Here is a 23693-nt window from a genome sequence, read left to right on the forward strand (position 1 = left end):
AATCTAAAACATGTTTACAGAGCATTTTATAAGGAAAGAAATTTTCATAGAAATAGGCCAATTTGATTTCAGATGGATCAATTAAGGAAACAATTTAAATTGTCTATGAGGAAGCAGTATTATAAAGAGGCAATATGGCCTAGCTGTTTAGACATTTATTAAGTGCAAAGCAATGAAAGTTGTTTAATTATTTTGCATAGCTTCTGTTGTATATAGATCATTGGGAGATAATCTCACTTTTCAAAAATTTTTATTATGGAAAAATTTAGACACATAAAAATTCCAACATGCAGGCGTAAACAGTTGTATAATGAACCCACATTTACGTATTACCCATCTTTAACAATTATCACCTATAACTGTAACTGCTTCTCCCCTCTCATATTGTTTTTTTTTTTTCCATGAGTTTCGAGGGCATATTCCTCACTTATTACTTCATTTCACTGGGTCGAATTCCATCCTAGAAAAGTATATTATCTTGACATTAAAATATAGTAAACTTTTGAATATAATTGTTTACTTTTTCATTGAAATTTAGCTCTTTTTTGGGTAGAGCACTGGAAATTTTCTGTCAGTTTTTTTAAATTAAAAATTTCACATGTATAGCAAAGTTGAGAGAATAATAAGTGAAGCCTCACACACCCTTCACCCCGATTCACCAGTTATTAGCCTTCGGAGTGGCATTTTCTAAGTGTGTTTTTTCCATGTCTTGTTGAAGATGAGAGATTTACTTACTTTTGAAGGTACATAGATAGGAGTTACATGGCTCGAAAACCAGATATACGTTCACATCTACCTCTACCACCTCTTAGCCCTGCCTTGTAGGCAGCTTGCGTCATACTTAATCCCTCATCTATCAAATCGGAGCATTAATAATGTACACCCTGTGGGGTTATGCAAGGTACATAATAGGCGCTCAAAAAATGTCACCCTTACCTCGCAGCTGTACCCCCTGTGTTGCAGCTGGGGGAGCCGAATAGGGGGATATTGGGCTTCATTGATTCGAGTCGGTTTTGGCCAATATGGAAGATTTTTATAGTTGAGAGAGAGTTGGTATGGCGTAATGATTAAGAAAAAAAAACTCGGGGTGAGAGTGGTTGAAATCCCAGCTCTGCTTTTACCAGCTTGGAGCTTGGTTGAGAGACAATCTCTCAGCCCCACTTCCCTCTCTGTAAAGTGGGGATAGGAAGGACACCTACTGCATCGGCTTGTTGTCTGGAGAAAATGAAATGGGACCATCCGTGGCCAGCATTTAGTAGCGTCTGCCTCACACATGCCCAGCGAATATTACTAATCACATTGTGAGTAAGGATACGTTTAGAAGAGTGCCTATAATGTAAACGCTCAGTGTTACTTATTATTATAAGTAACGGTGAAAAACGCACACCAAATTGGTCTTTAAAAGTCTGATTCGACTTCGGTGCAATGAAAAGAATATAGATCTTCAGTGAACGCTTGCAATGTGATTTCGAGTAAGAGTAAGCCTTGGATGGACGGGGTCGATGCAGCCAGGCAGGTGTGGCATCGTGCGGTTGTCATGGGAAACAACGATGGTTGTTGTTCACCGCCAGTTCCCTTCAGCGATGTCCTAAAATAAACCAGCCTTCTTGAAGGCTCCTGGGAGGGTCAGCTTCCTGCCTCGGGAGCAGCTCGCCCTATGGCCAGGGCGGATGCATCTATCCCGAGGGCTCTGCGTTGTTCTTGTGTTCTGGGACTGATTTTTCTTTTTTCCTTCTGTCTCTCTGTCTCTTTCCTGATTCTCCTCTTGCATCCCAGGTTGAAAGGATTGTAGACAAGAGGAAGAACAAGAAGGGAAAATGGGAGTATCTGATCCGGTGGAAAGGCTACGGGAGCACGGAGGACACGTGGGAGCCCGAGCACCACCTGCTGCACTGCGAGGAGTTCATTGATGAGTTCAATGGGCTGCACCTGGCCAAGGACAAAAGGCTCAAGTCGGGGAAGCAGTCCGGCGCCTCCAAGCTTCTGCGGGACGGCCGAGGCCCCTCGGTCGAGAAACTGTCCCACAGACCCTCGGAATCCGGCAAGAGCAAAGGGACTTCCCATAAACGGAAGCGCATCAACCCTTCCCTGTCCAAGCCGAAAAAAGGGTATCCGGCCAAGCCCCCTGCAGGCGGGGACAGGGCCACCAAGACGGTGTCTTACAGGACTACCCCCAGTGGCTTGCAAATAATGCCCCTGAAAAAGGCGCAGAATGGGATGGAAAACGGGGACGCCGGCTCCGAGAAGGAAGAGAGGCATTTTGGAAACGGGTCCCACCAGCCCGGCTTGGATTTGAATGACGTGGGTGAGCAGGACCTGGGCGACTGCCACGTGAGCCCCGCGGCGCTGGCGGAGAACGGACTCGGTACGTGGCTGGTCTTCCTCTCGGATGGGGCTTTGCGGGCAGCCTAGGGAAACACACTGCCCCCACCCCAGCCCTGACCCTCAGCCAGGCAGTAATTGTCCCTTTGTCTCTTTCACCTGGGGCACTGTGGGCTCGCTCACGTGCCTGCACTGGTTACAGACACCTATGCGTGGCGGGGGGGGGGGTGGGTGCGGGGCCCAGCCACTGATGCTCCAGCCAAGGCTTGTCCCGCGTCGGAAATCCCTGGTTGTGCTTAAAGGCACCTGAAGCCATGGTAACCGCTCTGGAGCCCCTGCTCTGAGGGCGACTCAGAGTCTTCACCCATCAGGACCCGAGACTCATATCCCCACAGGACCAGTACCTTTCAGAGGCCGCATGTACCTCCCAGAGCCCTTGCTTCCATTCTCCTGCCGTCAGCGCTGTAGCCCGGAGAGGCGAGGTCTGGGCCAGGCTCTGCTGCTTCTCAGTTTGGACTTGGAATTCTCCCAGCTGGTCCTTAAGCTGGAGCCTCCTGCCTCTCATCTCTCACTAACATGCATGATCTGGCCCCATGTCTGTGTTAGGTCCTAAATGCTGCCCCGACCCCCTCCTAGGCCAGTTCTTTTGCTTTGTACCTTCTTGTCACCTCCCGCAAGCAACACAGCATTCAGGAATCCCTCCCTCTGACCAAGTCCCCACAAGCAAAATTAAGGAGAGAGGAGGCGATGACCCAGGTAATTCAAGCTCCCAAATCTGACATCTCCTCAACAGAGTGCTCAGTGGCTGAGTCTTCCAGGTGAGCCGTCTGCACCTGTTACCTGTGTTCCTTCATTTCTCAGGTACCCGTGTGTCCACGTGGTGCATTTGTCTCTTTAGCTGCCAGAACTCTAAGCCTTGGGATGTCAGGAAATCCTGCTCGAGTGTGGACAACCCATGCCCAACAGAGTAGGGCCACCCGTTGCCCTGGATGGAACCAGAGTGCGTGTGGGAATAGGGGTGCCGGGACGCAGGTGGGACGGGTTGGGAGAGTTTCCGGAAGGATGGGGTGACAGAGGCAGATGCACGTTAGAGGGGTGATGATTTCAGAGTTCAGGGTGCTCAGGGCGTGCCCGGCTGGGGAGAACGTGGCGTCTGTAGGCATTCTTGCCAGGGAATCTGAGCGATCCGCTTTGAGGTTCCTCATTCTCCAGAGAGAGGAATTTCACCCAAAGAGGATTTATTTAGCAGTCTCTGCCCCAGACTGACTCATGTTTCCGTCTGGGGATCCCTGATGCTGACATGACTCTGCCTGCTAACATACGGAAAAGCTGTTTGTTTTAAAAATCCATTTCTTGGGGAGGAGTGGGCTTGTGTAAATGAGGCCTGGCACAAACATTGGTGTTCGACGTTCCTGTGACAGCAGCGGAGGGATTCCCTGTCTCTGGAAGGGGGGCTTGTGAGGCTCCTTGGGTGCAGGCTCAAGGAACTTGGGTGTGATTGCTGGCACCCCGGCCGGGAGCAGCCCTCTACCCTGCTCAAGATGTGGCTGCCCTGAGAGTGGGGGGATGGGAACGTGGGCAGGGAAGTGTGCTGACTCTAGCTGCCACACTGCAGGGCCGAGAGGGAAGGCAGACCTGTAGAGAAGTTTCAACGAAGGCATGCTTCTCCTTCCATGCCCTTTTCCAGAGCGGGGCAGGGCTGCTAGCTGTGCGCAACCTGTCCTTGGGCCTCATCGATACCGCCCGGTTCACGATCTGGTGATGGAGCATGGTTCCCCATGACCCGGGGAAACAGATGAGAATGAGCCTGCTGGCCTCAGTGGTGGCCTTGTTAACCTCGAGTGCTTCCCCAGGTCTTTCTTGTCTTTGATCTCTTCTTGGCCTTATTTTTTCCCGATGTTGAATGTTCTCTACTCCACTCTGGCCCATGCCTGGACAGAGGGGAGGAAGCCACCTGCCTCTCTTTGGTTTGGTTTTGGGTGTTCCCAAAGGGCGCTTTTGTTTACTCGCATCCCACAATATTGGTGTCCTTGAGGGTCTCATAAGCCTAAGGCAGTGGTTCTCAAATTCATGTGTGTAAGATTCCCTGGTGCTTGGTTAAAATGCAAATCCTGTAGAATCTGATTTACTAAGTCTGGGGTGGAGCCCAGAAGATGGGTTTTTAACAAGCGCCCTAGGTGGCTCTCATGCATTTGGGGACCTGCTCTGTGGCAAAATGGGGTGATAATTACGTTTCATATCAGGTGTCAATTTAAGTCAATTCAATACTTCTTTTGTTCTTCCTGAGAGTTAATCACCACGCTAGGTGCTTGGAGTAAAGTAATAAAAAGATAGGTAAGGACTGCACCCTCTGCAACTTACAGTCTGCTCTCTGCTAGGTTGAGAGTGGGTGTCTCTGGGTCATTGTTGAGAAGACTCCTGAGGCTGACTCACTGGAAGGAGTAACACGTATGTTACGTAGATGGTATGCCTTTCCATATCTGCGTGACATCTTCTGTGGTCACTGGGGTGATAAATGCCCCAGCCCTGGTCAGCTTTTAACACTCTAGTTAGAAATAGCATAATACCCAGGTCTTGGAGTAACTGGGAAGAGGAAAAGACTGAGAATCCTTGCCAGAGAGAGAGAGAGAGAGAGAGGAGAGAAAGGTTTGGGGTTCTTGGAGAAGACCCAAGACAGAGGGAGTTGTGTCGTTCCAGAACTTGCCAGCCAGGGGTCAGAGGCATAGTCAAGCACAACATGACTCCACTTATGTTTTCAGCCCGAGGGAAGCCTTGATGCAGCCAGTGTCCATGCCCATGCAGACCCTGAATGTTTTCCTACCCGCCCTCCCCAGCCCCACCTTCTCTGACCACTGCCACCAAGGATCCAGATCCCAGTGGCACAAGGGTGAGGTAGCAGGGTTTTCAGCACGGAGGGGGCCATATCTTTGCCTTGCAGAAGGGGACGGGGAGATCCTGGCTACGCTTTCCCAGCATTTGTTTTGGGGGTGGGCTGTTGCTTTTTATATGATTTCAACTTCTCTTTGGTGAATTAAGGTTCTGCATACAGAAAAGCAACTTATGTAACACGTTACTCATTTACTGCTGACTTCCCCGATCTGAGCTGTGGGAACAGGTGCTAAATTGGGGCTCCAGCGGGTGGTGCTTTGGTTTCAGACAGCATTTTCCCCAGCAATGTTTGTGAAGCGCGTGCAGCGACTCAGTGCCGCTTTTGCTTCTGATCCTTCTCGCATAATGACAAATGGCTCTGTGGTCCGGGTACCATCTGCCTCAGTATCCCTTCGGGAGCTTGTTAAAAGTGGGCTCTACCCCAGTCAAATGAATCTCAGGGGGCAGGGTGTGGATTGTGTCTCTTAAATGCTGAATTTTAACTTCCATGATATATACAGTAGTTCCTGCATAAGCGTTTGGTTGTAAGTGATGGGTGGTTCATAGATCCCATCCTTTGTTGGTAGATCGAGTTACTCCTTCAGTTTTAAGCTTGTAAGTGGGAGTGTGATTTAGTCCTTTAAACATTTAAAACCTGATATAATTTCTCCTTCTTGCTAATGCACTGTCTACCAGGCATCCCTCTCTCTCGCTTTTTTTTTTTCTCCTAAAACAGACCTGTTTCATCCATATAGAAAAACCGTGGGGTTAGTGAACTCCTGCTGTGGTCTGGTCTAGAACTGGTTAGTTCTGTTTCATCAGAATAGGCCAAAGCATCACTATTTGACAGATTCAGATGAGCCTTTAACCTGTGGACACACCCCTGCCTAGGAGCAAACTCTGAGCCCCAGCGCAACACACAGACACCCAGCGTTTTCCGAATTTCCATGAAGCCAGTGAGTTTCCACTTTGATGCTGACCCGGTGACCCCGTGTTCACAGTTCCTTGAATTTTGAGAATCGTCGTCCTTGTTTTCTGATGAGTGTTGTCTGTGGCCCAGGCGCTGCATCTCAGACACCGCCTGATTCAGTGTTTTCAGAATTGTTCCTATCACTGAGTGAGTCATCCCACACAAACGTGCAACACTTGCCATCGTCTCTCCATTGATCTTTTAAAATTATCTCAGCTTTCACTTCTCTCATGTTTGTTTATCTCCTCCTACTCGCTCTATCAACACGATGATCGTTTTCCTTTTATTGATCATAATGGAGTAACCATGTTTTAAAAGCACTTCAGAACGAAGCGTGAACATGGGAGATGCCCTATGACTTTCGAGAACCTCGGGCTCTCAGACATGGAGCCGGCATCAGAATCCACTGGCGGGTATGTTAAAACACAGATTACTGTGTCAACCCCCAGAGTTTCTGATTTAGTAGGTATGGAGCAGAGCCTGAAAATCTGCATTGCTAGCAAGTTACCAGATGCTGCCACTGCGCCAGGGACCCTGCTTTCAGAACTGCTCGCTGCTCTAGACGAATAAGCACCAAGGTGGTTGGGACAAAAATGACAGACAGTGGTTGGGAACACCAGTTGGTGGTACTGGGGAGAGTTGAAGCCCTTTTGCTCTGGTCCTTGAGTTTGCATTCCTGAGAATTCGTAAGTTGAAAGTTTGTGAAATGAAGTTGTTAAGTGGAAGTCTTATTGCATGGGAACTTCCCTGTTAGGCCTTGGAGTTTACAAAGAGTCCTTTGGTGACCCTCTCAGTGCTAACCGGCAGCTGTTAGGAGACTACCCATTTTTTGGAGGAGGAGACTGAAGTTACAAGGGTCCAGGTTGGGACTAGGAGAGAAACCCAGGCAGTTCGACTCCAGTGATGGTCCCTAGATCACTGCTCAGCTGGCTCCCAGGCAGTACAAGGCAGTTCCTGATCCCTGATAAAAATATGCCCTGACTGAACTCTGCTCAACGTTATATGGCAGCCTGGATGCCGGGGGGGGGGGGGGGAGTGTGGAGGAGAATGGATACATGCATATGTATGGCTGAGTCTCTTTGCTGTGCACCTGAAACTATCACAGCGTTGTGCATCAGCTATACTCCAATGTAAAATAAAATTGAAAAACAATATGCCCTGATTGAGGGACCCCCAGAGTGCTCGTGGGGCAGAAGCCACTTGGACTCACCCTCATTTCTTATTGATGGACAGATACAATTCTTCTAAGCCTGAGAAATTGAGATTAACTCTGTGCCATTCAATTTGAAAGCCAGGAGTAAATGGTCAATTTCATAAAAAAAAATACAACTTAACAAAACGGACTCACAACTAGAAAACCTGAATAGGGCAATAACTCTTTTTTTTTTTTTAAGCATCTTTTTTGGAGTATAATTGCTTTACAATGGTGTGTTTCTGCTTCACAACAAAGTGAATCAGCTATACACGTACGTATATCCTCATATCTCCTCCCTCTTGCATCTCCCTCCCACCCTCCCTATCCCACCCTTCTAGGTAGTCACAAAGCACTGAGCTGATCTCCCTGTGCTATGCAGCTGCTTCCCACTAGCTGTTTTACATTTGGTAGTGTATATATGTCCATGCCACTCTCTCACTTCGTCCCAGCTTACCCTTCCCCCTCCCCGTGTCCTCAAGTCCATTCTCTACATCTGCGTCTTTATTCCTGTCCTGCCCCTAGGCTCTTCAGAACCACTGTTTTTTTTTTTTAGATTCCATATGTATGTGTTAGCATATGGTATTTATTTTTCTCTTCCTGACTTCACTCTGTATGACAGTCTCTAGGTCCATCCACCTCACTACAAATAACTCAATTTCGTTTCTTTTTATGGCTGAGTAATATTCCACTGTATATATGTGCCACATCTTCTTTATCCATTCATCTGTCGATGGACACTTAGGTTGCTTCCATGTCCTGGCTATTGTAAATAGAGCTGCAGTGAACATTGTGGTACATGACACTTTTTGAATTATGGTTTTCTCAGGGTATATGCCCAGTAGTGGGATTGCTGGGTCATATGGTAGTTCCATTTTTAGTTTTCTAAGGAACCTCCATAGTGTCTGTATCAATTTACATTCCCACAGTACAAGAGGGTTCCCTTTTCTCCACACCCTCTCCAGCATTTATTATTTGTAGATTTTTTGATGATGGCCATTCTGACCTGTGTGAGGTGATACCTCATTGTAGTTTTGATTTGCATTTCTCTAATGATGAGTGATGTTGAGCATCCTTTCATGTGTTTGTTGGCAATCTGTATATGTTCTTTGGAGAAATGTCTGTTTAGGTCTTCTGCCCATTTTTGGATTGAGTTGTTTGTTTTTTTGATATTGAGCTGCATGAGCTGCTTGTATGTTTTGGAGATTAATCCTTTGTCAGTTGCTTCATTTGCAAATATTTTCTCCCATTCTGAGGGTTGTCTTTTCACCTGGTTTATTCTTTCCTTTGCTGTGCAAAAGCTTTTAAGTTTCATTAGGTCCCATTAGTTTATTTTTGTTTTCATTTCCATTTCTCTAGGAGGTGGGTCAAAAAGGATCTTGCTGTGATTTATGTCATAGAGTGTTCTCCCTATGTTTTCCTTTAAGAGTTTTATAGTGTCTGGTCTTACATTTAGGTCTCTAATCCATTTTGAGTTTATTTTTGTATATGGTGTTAGGGAGTATTCTAATTTCATTCTTTTACATGTAGCTGTCCAGTTTTCCCAGCACCATTTATTGAAGAGGCTGTCTTTTCTCCATTGTATATTCTTGCCTCCTTTATCAAAGATATGGTTACCATATGTGCGTGAGTTCATCTCTGGGCTTTCTATTCTGTTGCATTGATCTATATTTCTGTTTTTGTGCCAGTACAATACTGTCTTGATTACTGTAGCTTTGTAGTATAGCCTGAAGTCCTGGAGCCTGATTCCTCCAGCTCCGTTTTTCTTTCTCAAGGTTGCTTTGGCTATTCAGGGTCTTTTGTGTTTCCATACAAATTGTGAAATATTTTGTTCTAGTTCTGTGAAAAATGCCATTGATAGTTTGATAAGGATTGCATTGAATCTGTAGATTGCTTTGGGTAGTATAGTCATTTTCACAGTGTTGATTCTTCCAATCCAAGAACATGGTATACCTCTCCATCTGTTTGTATCATCTTTAATTTCTTTCATCAGTGTCTTACAGTTTTCTGCATACAGGGCTTTTGTCTCCCTAGGTAGGTTTATTCCTAGGTATTTTATTCTTTTTGTTGCAGTGGTAAATGGGAGTGTTTCCTTAATATCTCTTTCAGATTTTTCATCATTATTGTATAGGAATTCAAGAGATTTCTGTGCATTAATTTTGTATCCTACTACTTTACCAAATTCATTGATTAGCTCTAGTAGTTTTCTGGTAGCATCTTTAGGATTCCCTATGTATAGTATCATGTCATCTGCAAACAGTGACAGCTTTATTTCTTCTTTTCCGATTTGGATTCCTTTTATTTCTTTTTCTTCTCTGATTGCTGTGGCTAAAACTTCCAAAACTGTGTTGAATAATAGTGGTGAGAGTGGACAGCCCTGTCTTGTTCCTGATCTTAGAGGAAATGGTTTCAGTTTTTCGCCATTGAGAATGGTGTTCGCTGTGGGTTTGTCATATATGGCCTTTATTATGTTGAGGTAAGTTCCCTGTATGCGTACTTTCTGGAGGGTTTTTATCATAAATTGGTGTTGAACTTTGTCAAAAGCTTTTTCTGCATATTTTGAGATGATCATACTGTTTTTCTCCTTCAGCTGGTTGATATGGTTTATCACATTGATTGATTTGCATATATTGAAGAATCCTTGCATTCCTGGGATAAACCCCACTTGATCATGGTGTATGATCCTTTCAATGTGCTGTTGGATTTTGTATGCTAGTATTTTATTGAGGATTTTTGCATCTGTGTTCATCAGTGATATTGGCCTGTAGTTTTCTTTCTTTGTGACATCTTTGGTTTTGGTATCAGGGTGATGGTGGCCTCATAGAATGAGTTTGCGAGTGTTCCTCCCTCTGCTATATTTTGGAAGAGTTTGAGAAGGATAGGTGTTAGCTGTTTTCTAAATGTTTGATAGAATTCACCTGTGAAGCCATCTGGTCCTGGGCTTTTGTTTGTTGGACGATTTTTGATCACAGTCTCATTTTCAGTGCTTGTGATTGGTCTGTTTATATTTTCTATTTCTTCCTGGTTCAGTCTCGGAAGGTTGTGCTTTTCTAAGAATTTGTCCATTTCTTCCAGGTTATCAATTTTATTGGCATGTAGTTGCTTGGAGTAATCTCTCATGATCTTTTGTATTTCTGCAGTGACAGTTGTTACTTCTCTTTTTCATTTCTAATTCTATTGATTTGAGTCCTCTCCCTTTTTTTCTTGATGCCTCTCCCTTTTTTTCTTGATGAGTCTGGTTAATGGTTTATCAATTTTGTTTATCTTCTCAAAGAACTAGCTTTTAGTTTTATTGATCTTTACTATTGTTTCCTTCATTTCTTTTTCATTTATTTCTGATCTGATCTTTATGATTTCTTTCCTTCTGCTAACTTTGGGGTTTTTTTGTTCTTCTTTCTCTAATTGCTTTAGGTGCAAGGTTAGGTTGTTTATTCGAGATGTTTCCTGTTTCTTAAGGTAGGATTGTATTGCTATAAACTTCCCTCTTAGAATTGCTTTTGCTGCATCCCATAGGTTTTGGGTCGTCGTGTCTCCATTGTCATTTGTTTCTAGGTATTTTTTGATTCCCTCTTTGATTTCTTCAGTGATCACTTCGTTATTAAATAGTGTATTGTTTAGCCTCCATGTGTTTGTATTTTTTACAGATCTTTTCCTGTAATTGATATCTAGTCTCATAGCGTTGTGGTCGGAAAAGATACTTGATATGATTTCAATTTTCTTAAATTTACCAAGGCTTGATTTGTGACCCAAGATATGATCTACCCTGGAGAACGTTCCATGAGCGCTTGAGAAAAATGTGTATTCTGTTGTTTTTGGATGGAATGTTCTATAAATTATCAATTAAGTCTATCTTGTTTAATGTATCATCTAAAGCTTGTGTTTCCTTATTTATTTTCATTTTGGATGGTCTGTCCATTGGTGAAAGTGGGGTGTTAAAGTCCCCTACTATGAATGTGTTACTGTTGATTTCCCCTTTTATGGCTGTTAGCATTTGCCTTGTGTATTGAGGTGCTCCTGGGTTGGGTGCATAAATATTTACAATTGTTATATCTTCTTCTTGGATGGATCCCTTGATCATTATGTAGTGTCCTTCTTTGTGTCTTATAACAGCCTTTATTTTAAAATCTATTTTATCTGATATGAGTATTGCTACTCTGGCTTTCTTTTGATTTCCATTCGCATGGAGTATCTTTTTCCATCCCCTCACTTTCAGTCTGTATGTGTCCCTAGGTCTGAAGTGGGTCTCTTGTAGACAGCATTTATGCGGGTCTTGTTTTTGTATCCATTCAGCCAGTCTGTGTCTTTTGACAGGAACATTTCATCCATTTATATTTAAGGTAATTATTGATATGTATGTTCCTATTACCATTTTCTTAATTGTTTTGGGTTTGTTATTGTAGGTCTCTTCCTTCTGTTGTGTTTCCTGCCTAAAGAAGTTCCTTTAGCATTTGGTGTAAAGCTGGTTTGGTGGTGCTGAATTCTCTTAGCTTTTGCTTGTCTTTAAAGGTTTTAATTTCTCTGTTGAATCTGAATGAGATCCTTGCTGGGTAGAGTAATCTTGGTTGTAGGTTTTTCCCTTTCATCACTTTAAATATGTCCTGCCACTCCCTTCTGGCTTGCAGAGTTTCTGCTGAAAGATCTGCTGTTAACCTTATGGGGATTCCCTTGTATGTATTTGTTGTTTTTCCCTTGCTGCTTTTAATACTTTTTCCTTGTATTTAATTTTTGATAGTTTGCTTAATATGTGTCTTGGAATGTTTCTCCTCAGATTTATCCTGTATGGGACTCTCTGAGCTTCCTGGACTTGATTGACTATTTCCTTTCCCATGTTAAGGAAGTTTTCAACTATAATCTCTTCAAATATTTTTTCAGTCCCTTTGTTTTTCTCTCCTTCTTCTTCTAGGACCCCTATAATTCAAATGTTGGTGTGTTGAATGTTGTCCCAGAGGTCTCTAAGACTGTCCTCATTTCTTTTCATTCTGTTTTCTTACTTCTGCTCTGTAGTAGTTATTTCCACTATTTTATCTTCCAGGTCACTTATCCGTTCTTCTGCCTCAATTACTCTGCTATTGATTCCTTCTAGAGAATTTTTAATTTCATTTATTGTGTTGTTCATCATTGTTTGTTTTCTCTTTTGTTCTTCTAGGTCCTTGTTAAACATTTCTTGTATTTTCTCCATTCTATTTCCAAGATTTTGGATCATCTTTACTGTCATTACTCTGAATTCTTTTTCAGGTAGACTGCCTATTTCCTCTTCATTTGTTTGGTTTGGTGGGTTTTTACTTTGCTCCTTCATCTGCTGTGTGTTTCTCTACCTTCTCATTTTGCTTATCTTACTGTGTTTGGGTTGTCCTTTTCGCAGGCTGCAGGTTCATAGTTCTTGTTGTTTTTGGTGTCTTCCCCCAGTGGCTAAGGTTGGTTCAATGGGTTGTGTAGGCTTCCTGGTGGAGGGGACTAGTGCCTGTGTTTTGGTGGATGAGGCTGGATCTTGTCCTTCCGGTGGGCAGGACCATGTCTGGTGGTGTGTTTTAGGGTGTCTGTGACCTTATTATGATTTTAGGCTGCCCCTCTGCTAATGGATGGGGTTGTGTTCCTGTCTTGTTAGTTGTTTGGCATAATGTGTCCTGCACTGTAGCTTGCTGGTCATTGAGTGGAGCTGGGTCTTGGTGTTGAGATGGAGATCTCTGGGAGAGCTTTCGCCGTTTGATATTACGTGGAGCTGGGAGGTCTTTTGTGGACCAGTGTCCTGAACTTGGCTCTCCCACCTCAGAGGCACAGGCCTGACACCCGGCTGGAGCACCAAGAGCCTGTCAGCCACACGGCCAGGTACGTGGGGAGTTTCTTGCCTTTTGGGAGGTCTGAGGTCTTCTGCCAGCGTTCAGTAGGTGTTGTGTAGGAGTCGTTCCACATGTAGATGTATTTCTGATGTATTTGTGGGGAGGAAGGTGATCTCCACGTCTTACTCCTCCGCCGTCTTGAAGGTCTCCCTCAGGCAATCACTCTTAAATTATTAAATCAGTCTTTACACATCTCTCATATAAAGCGGGGAGAAGGCACACAAGGCTCAGATGATTTTACAGGCAAGCCTCCCTAATATTCTAGAACGGAAACTTTCCCTCTCAGATCCGAATGGTTGCAGAGAACAGAAAAGAAGAAAACATTATCTTGTTCCATGCCCTGAACTTGACCCCGGTTCATGACCTTTAGAATCACCACTGCTTCTGGAGGTGCCCAGCTTGTCCCCAGTGGCGCGGGCAGTGGCCCCAAGCCATCTGGTGAATCACAGCAAGCCTGAAGAGGGTGTCCACGCGGGGCCTCTTGTGAAGGCAGGTATCCGTTTCCCTGGGCACAGCTGTTCTTTTAACAAACTTGAAACACCCACTCCCAGGCAGCAGACTTTAACCAACCTTTTTGTTTTTTCAGAAGTGGGTCATTTTCCAGACACATAACAACCACCAAAGCCTAAGAGGTTCTTAGGTTTTGTCTTTCAAAGCATGGCAAGTGAGCAACTTGTGTGAATGAATGAACTTAAAACCCTTTTATGGGTAATGTGCAGACCTGTCCAACGTGGCTGCTGCATCTGAGTGGAAAGTGCCTGACTGTGATGGAAAATCTGACTGTCAGCCTGACGCAAGGCCAATCCAAGGGAGAATTCGACTCTCCCTGTGGGTTCCCCAATTCCGGATTTGATTTTGGCATCCAGAGGAAGCTGATGGAATCTTGACTACTGTCAAGACTCGGAAATCGACAGATTACTTTCCCTGCCAGCTCCGATATTGTTTTCCTCTCTCAACTACCTCAAAAAAAATCTTAGGAACTGTTTCCAAGTCCCATTCATCAGTGGTGAACAAAAGACGGGGAGTGGGGAGTAGAAGTCGCCCCCTTCCCCAGTCACAGCTGTGAGAGGGGGACATTGTCTGCAGAGGGTCTCAAAACAATGGTGAAATTCAGTTTGCAGATGTTGGTAAAAAGTTAGTCCTCCCTACCGGGGTGGACCCCCAGGACCAGGGCTCTGGCTCCACCTGCACTGGCCCTGCAAAGAGCCAGTCTCCATTAATGGTGCTGCTAATGTGGTGCTGGGCTCCCACTGTAGCAGAAGCCTCACTGTTTGTGTTTAACCAGTCAGTGATATCATTTCATCCCCTCACAGGCTCTCTGACCTAGCAACTTGACAACATAGCAACACAACAAGCTTAGCTATGATTAGCCTTCCTTAGAGATGGGGAAACTGAGGCTCAGAGGGGTGGGGACATGAAGTGCCAAAGGGAGGAGCTGGGTGGTGCCAGGTCTGGCGATGCTGAAGCTCTCAGAAGTCTGTGACCCGTTTTATAAAAAGACACTTCAGGGATTTAAGCTCAAACCAGCAAAGCTCTTCCCAGGGTCCTAGGGCAGCATTCTGGCCAGCATCCCTGAGTCTTCCTATGAGATATCTTCAGTGGTTCCAAAGATGCTGGCTTGGCGTTCTAGGGAGGTGGAATTGCCAGTCCTGAGGATTTTCCTCTAGGCTTTATTTTCTATTTTTTTTTTAAGTTTTATTGGAGTATAGTTGATTTACAGTGTTGTGTTAGTTTCAGGTGTACAGCAAAGTGATTCAGTTATACGTATACATGTATTCATTCTTTTTCAGATTCTTTTCCCATGTAGGTTATCACAGAATACTGAGCAGAGTTCCCTGTGCTCTACAGTAGGTCCTTGTTGGTTGGTAGGTCTATTTTATACATAGTAGTGTGTGTCTGTTAATCCCAAACTCCTAATTTATTCCTCCCCTGCACTTTTCCCCTTTGGTGACCATAAGTTTGTTTTTGAAATCTGTGAGTCTGTTTCTGTTTTGTAAATAAGTTCATTTATATCATTTTTTTTTACCTCTAGGCTTTAGATTAAAAGACACACACACCTGCACACTCACAGCACTTCAAGGGAACTCCCTTAATTATCAAAGTTTATTTCAGTGCTAGAAGAAGTAGCAAAAAATAAAAGTCAACAGCATCCATCAGCTGATGAAAGGGTAAACAAAATTTGTTATATCCATACAATGGAATGTTACTCAGTCATAAAAAGGAATGAAGTACTGACAGAGGCTACAACCTGGATGACCCTTGAGAACACAATGCTAAGTGAAAGAAGCTAGTCACAGAAGACCACTTACTGTATGACAGTTTATTTGAAAGGTCCAGAGTAGGCAAATCTGTAGAGACAGAAAGTAGATTAGTGGTTGCCAGAGGCTGGGAGAATGACAGGAATGGGGAATGACTGATGGTTGCACAACTCTGCAAATACACTTACTAATCACTAAATTCTATACTTTGAATGGGTGAACTTTATAGTATGTAAATTATATCTCAACAAAGCTGTTTCAAACAAAAAGGAAAAGAAACAACAAGTCGAATAAAAAAAAATGGCTAGTGCTTGCCACGTGTTAGGGACCCTCCTGAGTGCTGTCCGCAGAGATGCCCCCATTTCCCACACCTCTCAGATTTGTCCAAGTGCCGCAGGAGGTGGAGCTGGAATAGAGCCACAATGCGACTCCTGAACACCAGATCCCACCTACGAAATGCAAGTGGTCTTAGTGGACCAACAGCACATATGAGTTTCCTGCAGCTGCTGTAACGCACCGGGTGGCTTAAGGCAGCACACATTTATACTCTTACAGTTTTGGACATCAGAAGTCTAAAGTGGGTTGGCAGGGTTGTGCTCCTTCTAGAGGCTCTAGGGGAGGACTGGGTTGCTTGTCTTTTTCAGTTTCTAGAGGTCGCCCGCATTCCTTGGTTTGTGGCCCTGCATCTGTCTCTCTGACCTCTGCTTCCGTTGTCACATCCCCTTCTCTGACTCCGCCCCTCCTGCCTCTCTCTTATAAGGACCCTTGTGATGATACTGGGCCCACTCAGTGTAATCTAGGGTAATCTCCTCATCTCAAGAGCCTCAATCACATTTACAGAGTTCCTTTTGCCGCGTCAGGTCACATATTCCCAGGTTCCAGGGATTAGAATGAGGACATCTTTGGCAGACCACTGGCATATAGGAGAATTTGGAGGGAAGAAAATTGAGGCATACACGTGGGTTTATATTCTTGTATGGGCAGAAACCAGTTGGTAACAAGGAAACATGAATTTTGTCCTCTGGATCAGACAGTGCATGTACATGGAATAATGTGCTTGGTGTGGACTGGTAAATGACTGGCGGGCACTGAAGTTGGCTTAAGTTTGCTCATTGATCTTAGAGATGGGAGGTGAACAGCAGCTCCCACAAGCCAGGAAGCACTTTCTGAATTCCACAAGGCATCTCCGTGTGACGCATCCCACGTCAGCATTTATTTTAGACAAGGTGGCTCAAGCCCTCCGAATGCTTGAGCCTCACTAATAATGACAATAGCGGCTGTGGCATCAATAACAGATGTTTATTACATCCTTGCTGTGGGTCGGGTGCGGGGCTCAGGATTTTACATGCAGTAGCTCAGGCAGTCCTGACAGCTCTATGAACTAGGTCATCTTTTCATCCCCAGTTTACAGGTGAGGAAACTGAGCCTTTCAGAAGTTAGGACCTCCAGAGGGTAATGTGGTAGAGTCAGAATTCTGAGCCAGCTTTTTTTTTTTTTTTGAGATCCAGGGCCTTTTAAAACTTTCTTCCACTGCCTTAAATGTGTGATATCTGACTTTCTTACCAGACCCTAATCACACAGTGGGAAAAAAACCTGTTCTGCTCATGTGTGTACATGCACGTGTGTGTGTGTGTGTTTGTGTCTGCGTGTGTGGAAGACACTTTGTATGACAACATCTTCATTTTTCTACTCAGTGTAGCATATGCGTATTTCCACATTGGGCAGGTCTTCATGTTTGTAATTTTAGTCATGCCATTATATTTTTTCAAGAGAACATACAATATTTTACTTAGTCTCTTGTCATTGGACATTTAGGTTGGGTCTAAACTACTTTGGTTTTATCTTGTTTTATTTCTCAATTATTTTCGTTTTTTTTTTTTTTGGCGGTACGTGGGCCTCTCACTGTTGTGGCCTCTCCCGTTGCGGAGCACAGGCTCCGGACACGCAGGCTCAGCGGCCATGGCTCACGGGCCTAGCCGCTCCGCGGCATGTGGGATCTTCCTGGACACGAACCCGTGTCCCCTGCATCGGCAGGCAGACTCTCAACCACTGCGCCACCAGGGAAGCCCTCAATTATTTTCTTAGAATAAATTCCCAGAGGCAGGATTGTACTGGTGATTTTACCCCTCTCCCTGGCAGAAAAAGAAGACTGTACAAATATTTAACAATAACCAGCGAGGTCTGATTTGTGGTTTTGCCATTGTCTTGCCAGCATTGTTTGTGGGGGGAAAAAAGGGGGAACTTCGGTCTCTCTCTGATTCACGTTTCTTTACTTCTCACTGAGGTTGGGTCTTTTCTCCACATGCTCATTGACTCTTTGTGGCTTGTCTGCTCCCATCTCTGAACTTGGGTGGTGTGCTGCCAGCCTTGACAAAGGAGGATGGAGGCTAGGGCAAGGTGTGCCTGCAGCCTGGGGAGGAGGTGGGCTTGGCCGAGGGGCTGGTGTGTTTAGGGAAAGACTCAGGGAGACTTCTAGAAGGCTGGCGGGGCCGGGGTGGGTGATGCCTGGATGCCTGAGGACCTGACCCTAGTTGTACTTACAGGACCAGCTGCTGTGCAGGTCATCAGTGGAATCAGTGGAAGGACTGATCCTACATTTTTGATTTAGGGTTTCCTGATGACTTTGTGATCCTAAATTATGGATGAACTGTCAGAAAAGACAGAAATAGCAAAATCTCCTCCTGGCCTATATGTCAGTGGTGAAGGTGGAGAAGGGAATTGTGACTGCCCTCCACTGCTGCCACCTGTCCACTTCTGGCTGCCCAGCACAGCACCCTCTCCGGTGCCCTTGGCCCGGATCCCTGTCCCCCCCGGGGCTTCCTGCAGCTCTGACTCGGTTCTGGGCCCCCACCCCCACCCCTGGAGTCCACGGCTGGGCACAGCCACGCTCCCCGGTCCTCGGCGTCTCAAAGTCCTGAGCTGTAGAGGCTCTGGGGGAGCGGCCCCCGCCTCATCCCGTCCCCTCCCTGGGCTCTTGGAGGAAACTTCAGGTGGGTTACCTTGGCCCTCCCTCTTCCTGTTTCCTGGCCACGTGGTGACATGCATTATCTGCTGTTGTCCCTTCTTGCTCTTTTTCTTGTGAGTTTTTATATCTTTCTAAAAATTTATTCCTTCACTGCTATTTCAGGGTGGTTTCATGAGAGAGAAATGGGTTGGGATGGTGCCCTATCTAACTGCAGGTCCCCAAAATGCCCCTTCCCTTTTCTCCCCCCTACTTCTTTCCCTCCCTCCCTCCCTCCCTCCCTCCCTCCCTCCCCCCTTCCTTCCTTCCTTCCTTCCTTCCTTCCTTCCTTCCTTCCTTCCTTCCCTCCTTCCTTCCTTCTTTCCTTCCTTTTTAAAGTTAAAAAGTAACTTATTTCAGTTTAAAACATTAAAACACTATGGAAAGTATAAGCTTTTAAAAAATTCAAGTTCCCCCCTTCTTTTTTCCCAAATTCTATTTAGAGGTGACTGATGTTAATATTTCCCTATAGATCTTTCTGGACCACTCTCTAAGCTTATGCAAATTATATATATATATATATATATATATATTTATTTATTTATTACACATTATATATGTGTAAAAATGTTCTGTTTGCTCACATATCTGTTGAAGGAGTGATGAACAAGAATAATCCCACGTCTGTGGGTGTGGTGGGTGTATATACACACGGGCGCACGAGCACACACATGTGAGACGCCAAGGCCTCACTGAGAAGGTGGCGTCTGGGTGAAGACTGGAGGTGGTGAGAACATCTTGTTTTAAATTTAAAAATCCATCTGTGTCAGGCATGTGGATGTGCTTCCCCTTTCTGCCTGCCTGGGGTTTCATGGTATGCAGGGACTTAGCTGTCCTCTCTCTGTTGGCCGTTCAAGATGCCTCCAGAGGCACACACTCTTGCCAACTCTGGCTGCTGCCAGTCTTCATCGTGCTTCTCCAAGCTCTGTTGTTTCGATTTTAGTTTACAAATGACGCTGAGCATCTTCTCAGGTTCCCCCCACTTGTGTTTCCTTCCCTGGGAGGGGCCCAAGTATCGTCATGCCAAGTAGAGCAGGAGGTGACACTCAGTATGGTGGGTGGACCAGGGCATTTGGCCATGTGGCTTCAGGCAAATTGCTTGGCTTCTCTGGGCCGTATTCTTCATTCATAAAAATGTAGATATAATCATACCTCATGGGGTTTGGTAAAGAATAAGCGAATTCATTCATAGAAAGCCCTTAGACTATTGCCTGGCATATGGTAGACATTTAATAAATATTAGCTATATTATTTGTATCCTATGCTCGTTTCTCTAGCTGGGTCTTGGTATTTTCCTATTTGCTTTTCAGAGCATTTCATATATTGTATATATTAATCCCTTGTTATATTTTTTAACTCAACTGTACTCATTGAGTGACTACTGTATACCAGGAACTGTTGAGACATAGTTGCTATCCCACATAGCATGATGGAGAGACACAGAAGACATTGAGGGAGTTACAAGCAGGAGTGCCTAAGCCAGCTTGGGAAGGGGGTTAGGAGAGGGCTTCCTGAAGGAGGTGACATGCAAGCTGAGTCTGATAGAATGAGCCAGAATGAGCAAGGAAAAAGGCAGGGCCCGTGGGAGAAGATGACAGCACCCACCGAAGCATAAAGCCAAGGATCAGCATGTGGGTGCATGATACCACGTCGCAAAGAACACGGCAGCCCAGCCGATTCTGGACCACCCTGCAGGGGAGGCTGAAGCTGCAGTGTTGGCTTAAGACCTGGGTGCGTAGAGCCTGCAGTAGGAGGGTGTTGGGGACTCTTTCTGGAAGGAGCTGAGAGAGTCCCTTGTGCAGCTCACACACCCCAGCCCTGCGAAGCCTCTGTGGTCTGGCCTCACTTGCATCTTTCTCCACGCCATCTCCCCGTGTTGGGCACGTGTATGCCCCTCCCTGCCCGCCCTCAGGTGGGCACTTAACCTCTTCTCATCCTTCATGGCTCACTAAGCAGCAGTCCCCCCCATGGAAACTCCCCTGACTCCCAGGGTAGGTCAGCTTCCCATTTTTTCCACACCTAGAACCGTGTTTCCTCACTGACAGCACGTACCTCGGCTTGTAATGGTCGCAGCCTGATTTCTCAAAGAGCTGCTGCTCTCCTCTCTGGATTGTCAGCTCATGAGGGCAGGGATGGTCTCTAGTTTTGCTTCCACTTGTAGCTCCAACACCTAACACTGTCGGGCACATAGGAGGTGCTTCAGAAACACCTACCGAATGAGGGGGTGAATGAATGGATGGACCAGAGAGAGAAGCAGGGAGCCTCTCCTGCTTGGAGACGTGGGGGTCCTGAGCCCCTGTGAATCGTCGCACGTCTGTCAGGTCCACCCATTGCACCTCCCACCCCAGGCGGACTGTCTCACATTCTCACATTGCACACCTGCTCCTGGTGATGTGGCATGGAGAGCCGAGGTTTTGTCAGGGCTCTTGATAGCACCTGAAGGATTCCCTTTCCAGAGTTTTGTCTGACAGTTGTTCTCACCACCTGCCCATGGCCCTGCTGGCTGTGCTTCTTCCTCCACCCTTAATATTCACGCAGTCTCACCGGCTCCTAATTAAGCCCCTGGGTTCAGACCCTGCCTGTCCTCCATCAAGGGCACTGCATGTCCTTTTCAGCAGAGTGTGTTTCATTTGGGTCACATGTTCTGTATTTTGTGTAGTCCTTCGCCGTGGAAGAGAAAAGGCAGCGGACTTCTTAACAGAAGGACTACTTACATAAAGGGCTTCAGGATTTCTCCTGTAAGGTTGTTGTGGGTTTTGGAGGCATCGTGGTGAGGAAGAGACTGGAAAGAGTGAGGGGTGGGCTTTGGAGACAGAGGGTCTGTGAGTTCCAGTACAGACTGCCTCTTGTTGAGCCAGTGACTCTAGGCAAGTGTTTCCAGCTTTGAAGCCTTGGTTTTCACCTCTGTCCTAGGGGGATAACAGTACCCACCACAAAGGATTAAATGGTGAGTCCCTGCACACAGGCAGTGCTGGTGGGTGTTAATTTCTCTTCTCTCCTTTCTTAGGTGGCAGGCTTGCTGCTGCTGGGGCCCCTCCCTTTACTCAAAGGCACGCTTTCCTCCCTACCGCCATATGCCCTGTTGCCTTCTCATCAACACTAGGATATTCATTGTCATTCCGTTCATGTCAACCAGCAAGGCAAACTCAAGAGGCCCCCCTTCTGGGTGGTAGGACGCCTGACCCTGTCACTTGTGTCCTCAACGGTAGTCAGAGTTGGCTCTTCCGAGATCATTAGCCTTCTGAGATCGTTATTTTTTCCTACAGTTCAGTAGTGAAAAAGAGGCATTTACTTTGTACCCACTGTGTGTTGGGAACTGGGGATTAGAGATAACAAGCCTCATCTTACAAAGAACTTATTAAACTAATTAAGGGATCAGATGCCCCCCAGACGGCCAGCTGCAAACCCGAGTGTGCTGAGCGCTCAGGAAGACCCCAGACAGACCACCGTCGGGGCCCCCGGGGGTGGCTATTCCTGGGGAAGAAGAGTCAGCTGCCTGCAAGAGAAGTATTTCAGGTGGCCCCGAGGATTCCAGCTGTGAAGGTGGACGGAAGCAGCATTTTGGGCCAAGGGGCAGCTGAAGATGGCCCAGAAGCAGGAAACTTCACGTCATCCTGGAAATCAGGGTGTTTAAGGGGTAGGAGTGGGAGATGAGGTTCGAAAATAGGGTGAGGCCAGGAGGCAGAGTTTGTGAGCAGAGGAGTGACAAAAACAGATGAGAAAATGACCTTTCGGTGGGGTCGCTTTCTGCTTTGGAGACCCTAGGGAGTCTTTTGCCAGGTGCCAGGATTCTGGTCTAACAGTGCTTTGAGGATCGGCATGGCGTTGGTTGGGGTTTAACACAGGAGCTGTGATTTCACCTGTAGAAAAGTTTCCTTTTAGTCAGGTTATTTTACATTTTGAATTCAGGCTCCGCTGTTTAAAACATTTAGACAACTGACAATAGACATCGTAAGATGTATGACTATCATCACTCCTGACACTTTGAAGTGATTTGGGAGCCTAAGCTTTCTTGAAATTCCTAGTGTATAGATTTTATAAGGCATGATTATAACATGCCAGAGGGTGACTAACATGGCTAAAGAAGATTTTTTTTTAATTTGGCTAATTTATTTTTTAATACAGTTTTAAAGGTTACAGTCCATTATATGTGTGTTTTTTGTGTGTTACAGCACAAAATATTGGCTATATATCCCCCATGTTGTACAGCACATCTTTGAGCCTAATTACACCCAATAGTTTGTGCCTCCCACTTTCCAACACCTATACTGCCCCTTCCCCACCACTGGTAACCACTAGTTTGTTCTTTTGTTTTGTTTGCGGTACGCGGGCCTCTCACTGTTGTGGCCTCTCCCGTTGCGGAGCACAGGCTCCGGACGCGCAGGCTCAGCGGCCATGGCTCATGGGCCCAGCCGCTCCGCGGCATGTGGGAACTTCCCGGACCGGGGCACGAACCCGTGTCCCCTGTATCGGCAGGCGGACTCTCAACCACTGCGCCACCAGGGAAGCCCCACTAGTTTGTTCTTTATGTCTGAGTCTGCATTTTTGGTAATATTCACTAGTTTGTTGTATTTTTTCAGATCCCACATATAAGTGATATACAGTATTTGTCTTTCTCTGACTTATTTCACTTAGCATAATGGCTTAAATAAGATTTTTTTTTTTAAGGTACCTGTAAATTCAAGCCTTGCTATTGAATTCAGCTCTGAGATCAGGGATTCTGTCCATGGTGACAGTTAGGGGCTGGGACAGTGACCAGCTGTGAAGTGACTGGTGCAAGTACTGAGTGTATGTTGGGCTCTTTGAACTCTCATCACACGAGTGGGTGGAGTGATTGGAGGGTGTTTTCAACTTCACACTGCCCCCGGCCCACCCACCTCTAGAGATCTGACCCCCAGCACCGCTTCTGTGGAAAGGCGCTGCTGTCCCTACCTGCGGAATCTGTTGGTGACACCTCATTCCTTCTGCCGGGCAGAGACAAGAAGGCCCCGGTGCGGTAACTCTGCACTCTCATACTTCCCCTCCCAGTGCACCCTCAGACCGGTCCACGCTTTAGGGATCTCCGGTGAGTGAACCACAGACCAGGAAATGGTTCTCAAGCGCAAAGACTATCACTTTCTCTTCTAAGAACTGCAGCTGGAAAACCCTAATCCCGCAGTCAACAAAGGGTGGTTTCCCTCCACTGCGGAACTGGAGAGTCTTCTCTCTTGTTTGTTTTAAGCCTCCCCTCCGCCCAGCCCTCTCC

The 23693-nt window shown here is 45.9% G+C and overlaps 1 protein-coding gene across 1 annotated transcript in view; it reads left to right on the forward strand.

The window, feature by feature from the left end:
* Window positions 1–23693, forward strand: part of CDYL2 (chromodomain Y like 2) — a 185633-nt gene that overhangs the window by 126502 nt on the left and 35438 nt on the right. Inside the window, exon 3 of the mRNA XM_029205204.1 lies at window positions 1777–2365. Within this exon, the coding sequence (XP_029061037.1) occupies window positions 1777–2365 (589 nt within the window). The remainder of the gene's footprint in view (window positions 1–1776; window positions 2366–23693) is intronic.

Source organism: Monodon monoceros, unplaced genomic scaffold, assembly GCF_005190385.1.
Source record: "Monodon monoceros isolate NGI ecotype Baffin Bay Population unplaced genomic scaffold, NGI_Narwhal_1 Super_Scaffold_10, whole genome shotgun sequence".
In the NCBI taxonomy this organism is placed as follows: Eukaryota; Metazoa; Chordata; class Mammalia; order Artiodactyla; family Monodontidae; genus Monodon; species Monodon monoceros.